At 36.8% G+C, this 12,429-nt stretch overlaps 1 protein-coding gene across 1 annotated transcript; it reads right to left on the reverse strand.

Annotated features, from left to right (window-relative positions):
• Window positions 1–3,533: 3,533 nt before the first annotated feature.
• BRIX1 (BRX1, biogenesis of ribosomes) lies at window positions 3,534–12,418 on the reverse strand. The gene is made up of 10 exons (XM_027520167.1): window positions 12,226–12,418; window positions 9,678–9,789; window positions 8,200–8,243; window positions 6,758–6,828; window positions 5,990–6,039; window positions 5,789–5,862; window positions 5,583–5,633; window positions 5,355–5,456; window positions 4,235–4,363; window positions 3,534–3,987 (listed from the first exon to the last, which is right to left on the reverse strand). The coding sequence occupies exons 1-10, from the start codon at window positions 12,382–12,384 to the stop codon at window positions 3,718–3,720; spliced, it is 1,062 nt and encodes a 353-aa protein (XP_027375968.1). The 5' UTR covers window positions 12,385–12,418; the 3' UTR covers window positions 3,534–3,717.
• Window positions 12,419–12,429: the final 11 nt, after the last annotated feature.

The following is a 12,429-nucleotide window of genomic DNA, read 5'->3' on the forward strand; positions in this document are numbered from 1 at the left end:
GCACTTTCACTGCTGACAGTCGGGTTAGATCCTTGGTCAGGGGAGCTAAGATCCCACATGAAAAGTTCAGTTCAGTTCAGTCGCTCAGTCGTGTCCGACTCTTTGCGACCCCAGGAACCGATCCATTACCAACTGCCGGAGTCTACCCAAACCCATGTCCATTGAGTCGGTGATGCCATCCAACCATCTCATCCTCCATCGTCCCCTTCTCCTCCTGCCCTCAATCTTTCCCAGCATCAGGGTCTTTTCAAATGAGTCAGCTCTTCACATCAGGTGGCCAAAGGATTGGAGTTTCAGCTTCAGCATTAGTCCTTCCAATGAACACCCAGGAGTGATCTCCTTTAGGATGGACTGTTTGGATCTCCTTGCAGTCCAAGGGACTCTCAAGAGTCTTCTCCAATACCACACTTCAAAAGCATCAATTCTTCGGTGCTCAACTTTCTTTACAGTCCACCTCTCACATCCATACATGACCACTGGAAAAACCATAGCCTTGACTAAATGGACCTTTGTTGGCAAAGTAATGTCTCTGCTTTTGAATATGCTATCTAGGTTGGTCATAACTTTCCTTCCAAGGAGTAAGCGTCTTTTAATTTCATGGCTGCAATCACCATCTGCAGTGATTTTGGAGCCCAAAAAATGAAGTCTGACACTGTTTCCCCATCTATTTCCCATGAAGTGGTGGGACTGGATGCCATGATCTTCGTTTTCTGAATGTTGAGCTTTAAGCCAACTTTTTCACTCTCCTCTTTCACTTTCATTAAGAGGCTCTTTAGTTCTTCACTTTCTGCCATAAGGGTGGTGTCATCTGTATATCTGAGGTTATTGATATTTCTCCCAGCAATCTTGATTCCAGCTTGTGCTTCCTCCAGCCCAGCCTTTCTCATGATGAACTCTGCATATAAGTTAAATAGTCAGGGTAACAAAATACAGCCTTGACATATTCCTTTTCCTATTTGGAACCAGTCTGTTGTTCCATGTCCAGTTGTAACTGTTGCTTCCTGACCTGCATACAGGTTTCTCAAGAGGCAGGTCAGGTGGTCTGGTATTCCCATTTCTTTCAGAATCTTCCACAGTTAATCCTGATCCACACAAAGGCTTTGGCATAGTCAATAAAGCAGAAATAGATGTTTTTCTGGAACTCTCTTGCTTTTTTGATGATTCAGCAGACGTTGGCAATTTGATCTCTGGTTCCTCTGCCTTTTCTAAAACCAGCTTTAACATCTGAAAGTTCACGGTTCATGTACTGCTGAAGCCACAAAAAAAGAGGTGCCACCAAAAAAAAAAAAAAAAAATGCAGCGAAGGGATAGTATTTAACCAGCAGGAGGTTTTGGTTGATGTAACTGATACACTGTATTATGGGATGAAAGATCCCTGCAACTGTTCAAATATATTTCACTAGAACCTGGAATGTTTACCTATCAGTTGTTAAATTTATATTGTCAGCCACATACGGTTAGAAGGGTTGGCTCTGTTGCTAACAAATCTCTCTTGTACAGGATCAGGATACCCAGTCTATGAAGTTGTCCCTTTCTTCCCTAACATCCTGCCCTCTGCACAATCAAAACAAACCAACTCTTAAATCTCAAGTTTCTAGGCACAACACTGTCCAACCAACTCACTACTAAAAATTCAAACACTAGTCTCTTTTCCAAAGAAGGAAGATACTATATGGTCTTGGATTATAAATGATAATAGGGAAGATTGAGAAGTTTGAGTGCAAGGAAAAACAGGACATTTCCCTATCTGAGAATGGAATTAGGAAAGGGGAGTAAAGTGAACAAAAAAATAACTTTTTTCTTTCTCCAATTCCATCTGGTTTTGCTACTTCTCAGTCACTTGCCTCTTTTTCCTCCTGAAGGAAAGAGGATCCATTTTTGCTTTTAATACTGTATCAAAATTTAAAGACAATTACACTATATGTAAATTTCAGCCTAAAGGAAGATTTTATTAAACAGGTTGACTTCTAAATGAACATGGACTTGAGAAATTCTCATTCAAATGAGGTATCCACATCACATCAGATCAGATCAGTCGCTCAGTCGTGTCCGACTCTGTGACCCCATGAATCGCAGCATGCCAGGCCTCCCTGTCCAACACCAACTCCCGGAGTTCACTGAGACTCACGTCCATCGAGTCAGTGATGCTATCCAGCCATCTCATCCTCTGTCGTCCCCTTCTCCTCTTGCCCCCAATCCCTCCCAGCATCAGAGTCTTTTCCAATGAGTCAGCTCTTCGCATGAGGTGGCCAAAGTACTGGAGTTTCAGCTTTAGCATCATTCCTTCAAGAAACCCCAGGGCTGATCTCCTTCAGAATGGACTGGCTGGATCTCCTTGCAGTCCAAGGGACTCTCAAGAGGGTATCCACATAAATGATTACAATAACGTCTTATTTTCATCCTATATTCAATTGCTTAAATAAGGGCTTTTCCCCCCGAAGTAAACGTTCGTCGCTCAGTCATGCCCAACTCTTTGGGACCCCATGGACTGCAGCCCACCAGGCTCCTGTGTCCGTGAGATTTTCCAGGCAAGGATACTGGAGTGGGTTGCCATTTCCTTCTCCAACAAATTCATGTAACTACCACACAAATACAGTATTAGTCACAAAAGAAAAACCAATACCCAGCCAAAACAGTATTCATTTTTTTTACCTATCAAATTGACAGATTATCTCATTAGCAAGGGTACAAGGAAATGAACACTAACCTCTGGTAAGGTACAATATTTAGAGGAACAAGTTTCTAACTTTTGACCAGGGTTAACTACATATAGTGTACAAAATATGTGTAGAATGTTTGTTGCAAGCATCTGTATCAGAAAAGATAAAACTGAAATACTCAAATATCCAACAGTAAGGGACTGCTGAGGTGTTGCAGAGTAGAATACTGTGCAATTACTAATGTTGCAGATCAAGGACGGGAAAACGATTAGCAGGAAAAAAGTGACAGACCACCACACACATGGCCCTACCCTGTCTCTGGCCGCTTGCACCCAGAATCCTATCTACTACTTATCGTTCTTCAGGGTGATAAGCCCAGTGCTCTGCTTCAAATAAAGTTCTTTCATAACAGGAAAAACTCACATGTTCTGGTGCCGTAACTGTTCCGTTTTTCTTCCTTTTACTGTTAAAGTAATTTACACCCACTGCTTCTAAATTAAATTTGTAATCTACCAAACACTTTCAATACATATATCAACTTATTTGATTAGCAAAACCTAAATATTTTTCTCATATTTTTTCAAGGTAAGAAAACAAGAGAAGTTGGCTCTTCCCGTGCCTTGTGACTCAGGGACTCAAACTTCAGTAAGATGCTTCCCCTTCTAGCACTCTACCCTCACTGTGCACCATCTGAAACGATGCCCTCAAAGTGCCTAATACTGTTTTACATATGACAACAACCCAGTAAATCTGCCTGAATTTCAGCTTTAATAAACTGAAAATTTTAATCCAAGACAGTAGGCCTAAACCTTAAGTGTGCTAAATTTTTAGTAATATGTAAAGCTTTAAAAAGAAAAACAGAAATTAGGTGATGAGTTCTGGTGATATTTTATTTAGAAAAACACAGACCCACCCAGACCAAAGTCACAAAATCTTAAGTTTTTTCTTTTAAATGTCACACTATTAGATGTAAGGTCATCGCAAATAACAAAAGTATTTACACATTGAACACAAAATAAATATAAAACAACTGAAGTCAAATTAGTTCTCCATTGATTCATTTTGCATTCCCACTGCTCATCTTCTGTTTCATTTTTCTTTGTCTTTTGTAAATCCTTTTCTTTCTGGCTTTCAAATCGACTTTTGGCTCTGGTTTCACCCACTGTATTTCTACCGGCTTTTCCTCAGCTGGCGTAACAAAAACATCTGCAGTGGGATCATGGGGAAGAATAGTCTTTGGTTCTTTCTTTCTCAGCTTCTGCACATCTTTCACTTGCTGTTTCTCTCTGTATTTTGCAGCTGTGATGGATCTTATGACACGCCGATGCTAGAAACAAAAAAAATATGAAAGGTGCTCTTGAATAAAAATAAACATTTTATACATGGCAAGGACATTCACTTATGATACCTATTTCCCTTCACCCTGCATCATCAAAAAAAAAAAAAGTAATCTGTAAGACTGGATGCAGCAAAAGCCAAATTCAGTTTCACAGTTAACAGAACACTTATTTGACAGAATTACTTTGGCCCAAGAGTTTTAGGACATCAAGGACCACAGAATAGAAACAGCTTACCATGTTTGGTGACTGGTAGTGAGGATTTTCATACAAAGTTGGTCCTCCAAAACTTCCCTGGAAAATCTTTATAAGATTTAAGACAAAACGGGGTCCTATTTCTACAAGAGCAGCATCTTCTTCAATGATCTTTAATCAAAAAAAGGAAAACATTTCATTTTGATTTGAATAAAATACTTCTAAATGGTACACGGGCTATATCCTCATTACAAATGTGCCTAAAAGAACTGATACCCAATAAAGCTAAGGTGGAAGGGAAACTTGGCAAATGCCAAATCATCAATATTTTCTGAAATGTATTACTGGTTACAGGCAGTTGTCATAGGAAAATATAAAAGTCTTTTCAGTGTGTCTTTAAAATTGAGTCATTTCAATCTGGTCTGTATCTAGCTTCTCACAACACATGTCTTCTTGCAAAACTGGTCAAATAATTATTTAAAACTGCAACCATGATAACAAAATGTGAATATTCAAGCACCCTATGGGGCACTCTTTCAAAATTTAAATCAATCCTTGAGTTGTTTTTATAAATCTAATTCAAATTAGATTAAAAGGCATATAAAAGGATACACGGCAAAATTTATTTTTGAATGGCTACTGACTGTGGAATTAAGGAGCAACTTCTGAACCACAAATACTACTATTGTTGTTTAAGGCAGGCCTGCATTCAGAGGTTAAGAAGGGGCTATGTTTAACTCACATATCTTTTCTGCTTAACACAAGCAGAAAAAAGCCCAGTTTATTTCACACGCTGTCTGAAATTCTGTCTTGCTGTTTTCATCCACCACTCCTCCTGAATGAATCACTGTATGACTCATCTAATAGTTCTCATCAAATATTTTCTATGGGGGCTATGTTTTTCTAAGTCTAAAACCCCGCCCCAGCCCCAGCAGACTCTAAAACCTCTTAGGAGAGAAACTTATATTTTATTCAATGTATAATGACTTGTGAGAAAATCCATACTCAGCTGATAGCCATGAACTTAGATTATGAAATAGGGGTTATTTACTACAAGTCTGTAGGGAAAAGAAAGCTATTTAAGAGAAAAAGAGTATCATTTCCTATTCTACATCATAAACACTATATATACTAACTTATATAATTAAAAACAAAAGCTAACCTGAAAGTTCCGAAACCATATCCTATTATCCAAAATGGTGAATGTAAACACATGGTCCACAAACGGCTGGCTTTTGGGATGGTACCGTGGTGTACTGAAGATCTGGTGGCAAAAGGGACGCGTTAGTTCTGTATTCTATGACATACCATGTGTGTTTTAGATAAAGTTAAAAGGAAGACACTTATTTATAATATTTTACTAAAAACAGTTTCTAGTAAAGATATTTACCTGAATTAAGAGTTCTTTTAACAAAGCATAATGTGGTAATTCATCAAAAGCCTGTAAGAATAAAGTGAACATATTATTTGACAACATTACTTTTGCTTAAAGTTGTGTTTTATTAACTAAATTGAATTATACAACTATATCCACTCAAAAAAAACAACAATGCACAGTAAGAAAATTAAACCTCATACACTGAATGAGAAACTTACAGGGTCAAAAGACAAGAGGGGCCGAGAACCTTTTAAACAGTTTCCAGTCATCTTTAGCTCAGCTAGGGTATGAACTAGAAAAATTATAACAACAAAAATAGTTATAACTTTGGCACAATTATCCCTAAAGATTATTTTCAATTATCCCAAAAGATTATTTTCAATTTTCTCACAAAAAAAATTTAAATTGAGTCAACTTACTATTTTGAACAAGGAATTTAGCAGATGGTCCATGAGGTGAATTTGAAAGCCTAAAAAATATAAAAGAAGCTTTTTCAACTAATTAGAATTTAGAATGTAGTAAAAACTTACTGCCAGCTCGATTTAAAAGATATCACAAAGACTTCCCTGGTGGTCTAGTGGTAGTCTGCACTTCCAATGCAAGGCGGCACAGGTTTGATCCCTGGTCTGGGAACTAAGATCCCACATGCCACATGGTGCAGTCAAAAACATAAAATGCACAGTTTAAAAAAAAGAAAAGATACCATAAAGTGCTAACAATACTCACATATTCCCAAATTTAATTAATACATTCTCTTTTGATATTGATTTCTAACATAATTTCACAGTTTTAAAAGAAAAGACTCTGTATGATTTCAATACCTTTAAACCATGGAATTTTTGCATTTGTTGTACATCCCTAGATATGTTCCAGTGTCTCCTGGTTTACAGTCTCTGGGAACTTGAATAGAATTTGTATCCTGCTGTTGTGTGAAACTGGATAAATCTTAATTATATTGAATTGTTTCACAGTGCTTTTCAAGTCCACTATATTCTTCTACTTTTCCGTCTATTCATTCTATTAATTTTTGAGAGTTTGATATTGAAACTCCAACTAAAAATCATAATTAATCTACTAAAAAATAATTGCAATATATTGTGGAACTATAACTTTTATTTTCTAAGTCTTCTGTAAATGTGTTATACTTTCATAATTTAAAAAATTAAAAAAAAAATACATTCTCTTACCACATATAGAGATCTTGTTTTTTCTTAGCTTCAAAATAGATACATTTATTGCAGTTTTTCATTTCACAAACCTAAATGGAGCAAAGTATAGAAAAATGAAATACATAACAAAACTAAGATCTAAAGCAATTCAAAGAATGAATATTCAGATTCCTCTAAGAATACTTCAGCAGGTTAAGAGGTTACAAAGGTCTAAATCAAAGTAGATTTATTTGCAGAAATGTTTAGATTTTCTGCATAAGGTAAACTATGCTCTGCCCACCTCTTTGACGGAAACAGCTACTCTTTTTGGTCTAGCATTTTAACTGGCCTCCCTTGGGGAACCTCTTCTTCTGACCATATTGCTGTGTACAAACTACTAAGATTAAAAACAGACAACCCCAGGAATAAAGCACATTACAACCTCACCAATTGTAGAAAAACAGTCCTTAAAGAACCAAAAACATCCTTTATAACCATTACTTTGATGTTTAACTCTTTTGCTGTTCTATTTTAAGCTCAAGAAATTTGTTTTTTCTTCCTCATCTGTACTACCATTTCTGTGATTTGGTTCTGTAAAATCACTAAGGAGTATACAAAACCTATTTCAAGTTGAAGTAAACTTCAACGTCTTAAAGATTTATAAAGTCGCAAGTGAGAAATGCACAAAAGCAATAAGGGAATGATGTCCTTTATTACTGTAGTATTTATAAATTAATATATATATACTACCTGAGGCTTAAAGAATTCATCAACCCAATGCTTTTGTTGCTTACTTTCTCGGAATAAATACAACTACATGCTAAGTTGTGAGCTTTAGTTGCTGCAATCCAAATCCTGTTTATGTCTACTATCTTCACTTGAAATTATACTACCTATTAGGGGCCTGACTCCTTCATTAGAATGTAAGTTCCATGACGACAGGGGCATTTCTTTTAACACTGTTTCTATAGAATAATCCCATGATAGAACAGGGCTTCAAAATTTTGTGCTAAATGAATAACAGAAGCCTTTCTAATAACTAAAAAGAAGTATCTAAGTATCTAATTGTTTTTTAAAACAATTCTTCTAAGTTTTAAAAAAATTTGCTTTAAAAATGGAAGTTTAGTCTTCAACACTACTTTGAAATTTTAACCTATTACTAGTTCATAATACCTTAAGAGCAAATATCATATGCACTGCTTTTAATACTAGCAAAATACTTTCCTCAATATGTTTATTGAGAGAAGACAAATTTAAGAATGACCAAGAAATAATACATACTGAAGCACTAAACTATGTGAAATAGACAATGAGTACTATAAAAAATTTTAGAAGGTACATAATTAAAGTTTGCGTATCTTATATAAAACAACTTAAGTCACTGGATAACTGATTTATTTTTTAAATGATCAACTTCTCATGTTCTAAAATAGTTTCTAAATAGTGCTGCTAGAATATTTTACTTTATTTTCTTAAATTACCTCATTAATCACAAATAATTTATCTTTACGATCCATTTTAGTATCTGTAAAAAGAAAAAAAAAACAATTAAAAAGATTTCAAAGCTACTTCAATCAAATCACTCATACTTTCTAGAAAATTAAATATTAAGTATCTTTATAATTTTCAGTTTAAATGAGATTGATCTTCAAAATGATTAGAGCTGAAGACAAATGACCTCTTTAAAAATCTTGTTCTTTTGAAATGCAAAAATGAGTGATTGAAAATAGTCCTCAGGAATTATAAAGATCTAGGCAGTGTTTCTTTGTGTGCAGGCATACCTCAGAGATTCTGCCTGTTCAGTTCCAGATGACCGTAATAAAGAGAATATTGAAAGACAGCAAGTCACATCAATTTTTTTTCATTTCCTGGTGCTTATAAATGTCATGCTTATACTATACCGTAGTATCAGATGTACAAACACACTACGTCTAAATAAACAACCTACATGCCTTAATTTAAAAATATTTTAATGCTAAAAAATGCTAACCATCATCTGAGCCTCCAGTGAGCCACAGTAGTAACTTCAAAGATCACTGATCACAGATCACAAAATAATAATGAAAAGGTTTGAAACACTACAAGAATTACCAAAATGTGACAGAGATACAAAGTGAGCAAATAAATGCCATTGGAAAAACGGCGCCAAGAGACTTGCTTGACCCAAGGTTACCACAAGTCTGCATATGGAGAAAAAAACAAATTGCAAAAAAGTGAAGCACAATAAAATGAGGTCTACCTCATTTTATTAATCTCTTTCCAAAGCAGGAAAATTCTCACAAACCAATTTTAGGACACAGGTTTTAGAAACACTTGCTTAGGAAACAATACAAATTAAAATTCTCTTTATGTAACTACAGACCTCAGTTTCAGAAACACTGTTATTTTATTCAGAAACACTGTTATGTTATTACCAAGAATTAAAACCTAAGCACCTCCCAACCCAGGCACAAAATACAGCTGCATGAGAACACTGTCATGGTTCCAAATCCCATTACTAAATGTTTTTCATTTGCCTGTAAGACATCCCATTATAAAAGAAAAAGCTTGGCATTTAATAGACTGAGCCCCAACTTAAAGGTTCTTCAAATCATACTCCTGGTACATTAAGTTTTTAATAAGAACAGTTTTTTGTTTTGTTTTGTTTTAAATGCAGAAAATAATACATGGCAGTCTTGATTAATTTAGAAGGACAAACCAGCTCATGGCCTCTGAGAACATTATAATGAAGTCATTCCTGGATTTTCAAAAAATGTTTTAGAGAAGACAATGGTTAATGCATTTTGCAGAGAATTTCTAAAAAATATTAATTGGAAAAATCTTGGCACTGAACAGATAAAACTTCTGAGAAGTCGTTCTTTACCTGACATGCTGAATGAACAAGTGTGACTAGAAGTGAAAATATATAAACAGGCAAGTTTACAAATATGAAATTTTAACACATATGATATAAAAGCACCTGCTTTAGAATGAGGCATCAACATTCTCAAGTCTTGCATTAAATGTCTTGTTCTGAAATTTATTCCTCTAGAAGAAAAGATGAGAATCCGTTCCTTATTTTTCCACTTTCCCTAAAGGAAAAAAGTGTGAGAATTTTAACATTTCATGGTGAATCTATCTTGTTTGCTTAAAAATAAATGCTTCCAAGTAGCAACCCAAACAATCCTGACCTCAGCCTTTAATTCAATCTCAGTAGCATTTACTGATCCCAGCTGCTTTCCAGAAACCTCCTTGGCTTCCCTTTGTTTTTCTTCAATTTCTCCAGTTCCTCCTCCTGATTATGACAGTTCTCATAATCACTCTCACAGCTTTCACTGTCAACTAACTCTACAGAAAGATAAGGAACTCTTTCTAGCTCAAATAATCCAGTATCTGACTTACCTCAAATTCAACTTTAGGATGCCAAATCTTAAAAGCTGGTAAACTTCCTTACTATTTTTCTGATGATGTCACCATCATTTCAGTCCCCTATGCTTTGAATCTTCCATTATCTCATATCATAAGCACCAGTAAATGCTGTCAATTTCTCTTTCCAACAACTCTTAGTCCTCTCTTAGTGATACTGCCTTCAAGGTTCAGATTCTTATAATCTCATAACAATTGCAGATCTTCAAATGCTAGTCCTCCCTGCCAGGAGCTCCTCCAATAGACAAGGTGGACTACCACCTGCTCGCTCCAATCACATCTTTATCTTCCAGGGTTTTCTAAACAAAGTTCAAAACGACACAGCTTTAACACTAGATTCTAAAGCACATTTATATTTCTACCTATACTTTAGCCAATTTGGCTGTTTTGTTTTTTTTTTCAAGTCAGCATTTCATCCACTTTAACACCTCTGATTAGTTTTTTTCTCTCCCTCTGGACTTACATTGTTCCCTCTCATTTTTGAATACAGAAATTTTGCCCTTACCTTGGGATACAATTCAAAGGCTAAATCCTTCATGATCCCTTACCTGGTTATTCTAAAGGAATCTTTATCTCCTGCACTTAAATAAAAAATTTCATATTATGACTCAGATGACAGATACTATCACATTTCTTTTTAGCTCCTAAAGGGAAGAATGAGAACACTAACATTTACAGATAATCTACAGGTCTAGTTTACTCTTCACAAAGAGTAAATTACATTTTTTTCCTTAGTTTGCAAATGAGAAGAGTTCAAAATGTCCCCGTTAATTAATATCAGGATTAGAATTCAAGCTTATCTTTCATTCCTCAAAGCTAACTCCTTTCCCAGCGCTTGCCAAATTTACCTGTCATTCACTACGTGGTATATACAGATCTATGCTAAGCTGTCAGAGAAGGCAATGGCACCCCACTCCAGTACTCTTGCCTGGAAAATCCCCTGGACGGAGGAGCCTGGTAGGCTGCAGTCCATGGGGTCGCTAGGAGTCAGACACGACTGAGCGACTTCACTTTCACTTTCATGCACTGGAGAAGGCAATGGCAACCCACTCCAGTGTTCTTGCCTGGAGAATCCCAGGGACCGGGGAGCCTGGTGGGCTGCCGTCTATGGGGTCGCACAGAGTCGGACACGACTGAAGCGACTTAGCAGCAGCAGCAGCATACTAAGCTGTTGTGGGGGTGGCGGGGGACGACGGAAGGAAATTACTAAATCAGACGAATTGTCTCCACAGTATTTTATCTAGCTTAAGATGAATGAAAGATTCAACAACTTGTGTTCACCTTCTTCTAAAAAAAAAAAAAAAACAAACCATCAACTTACATATCAGTTCTTAGTTTCCTTCTAAACTCCAATATTTTAGGAGAAAGTGGTCACGTTTTAATTTTGCAATCCCAAAGCACGGGAAACCTAACTTCTTACAGTGCTTGGCACATTAAAACTTTGTCGAATACACCTAAAAACTCACAGTATCTACCCTAGTTTTTCGTATCCCTTCAGAGTTACAAATCAAGTCAGGGATTGAATGGGAATGAGATTTAAGAGGGAATGGATATATGTATACTTATGGCTGATTAACGTTGTTGTACATTAGAAAACTGTACAACACAACATTGTAAAGCAATTATCCTCCAATTAAAAGTAAAATTAAAAAAAAAAAATCACGTCTAAAGCACAGTCCCAAAGGACAGTAGCTTTTTAAAGAACCGCATAACCAGCTTCAACATTCAGAATACGGAAATATTCTGGCTATCCCATCACTGGTAGGGATATATACTCGAGAGAGACAAACAAGTTTAAGGAAGAATTCCTTTTTCCGACAACAAAAAACGAAGGAAATGAAGACAAAACACTGTAACAGTCGCCGAAAGTCGCTTCTCTGCGAGCATTAACAGCTTTGAAATCGGTCAAGTTGCTCAGTCAGCAGCCTGCCAAGAGTGCAGCCACGTGCACTAGGGTTAGATGTAAAGGCGGCAGCTGGTCCCGCCGAGAGCTGAGACGGAGCTCCCGTAACACCCCCAGCATCTCTGAAACCCGCAGAGCGGTAATCAGGTAGGTACCACAACGAAAGCGCGTGGAGCCGCGGCCGCAAAGCCCCCTTTACCTTGCAAACTGGGCCTGGGATACGATCTTTCTCTTCTTCTGCCGCCTCCTCTGATACGTCGTTCGCCTTAGCCGGCAGCTTGCCATCTTTCGCGTCTCTTTTCAACTTTTTCGCCTGAACCGCCAGGCCTCCACGCCGTTTCCTCTTGGTCGCTGCCATCTTGCTCCGCGCCTTCGCTCTGGGCCTTCCTTCCGGCTCTGCCGC

Source organism: Bos indicus x Bos taurus, chromosome 20 (assembly GCF_003369695.1).
Source record: "Bos indicus x Bos taurus breed Angus x Brahman F1 hybrid chromosome 20, Bos_hybrid_MaternalHap_v2.0, whole genome shotgun sequence".
In the NCBI taxonomy this organism is placed as follows: domain Eukaryota; kingdom Metazoa; phylum Chordata; class Mammalia; order Artiodactyla; family Bovidae; genus Bos; species Bos indicus x Bos taurus.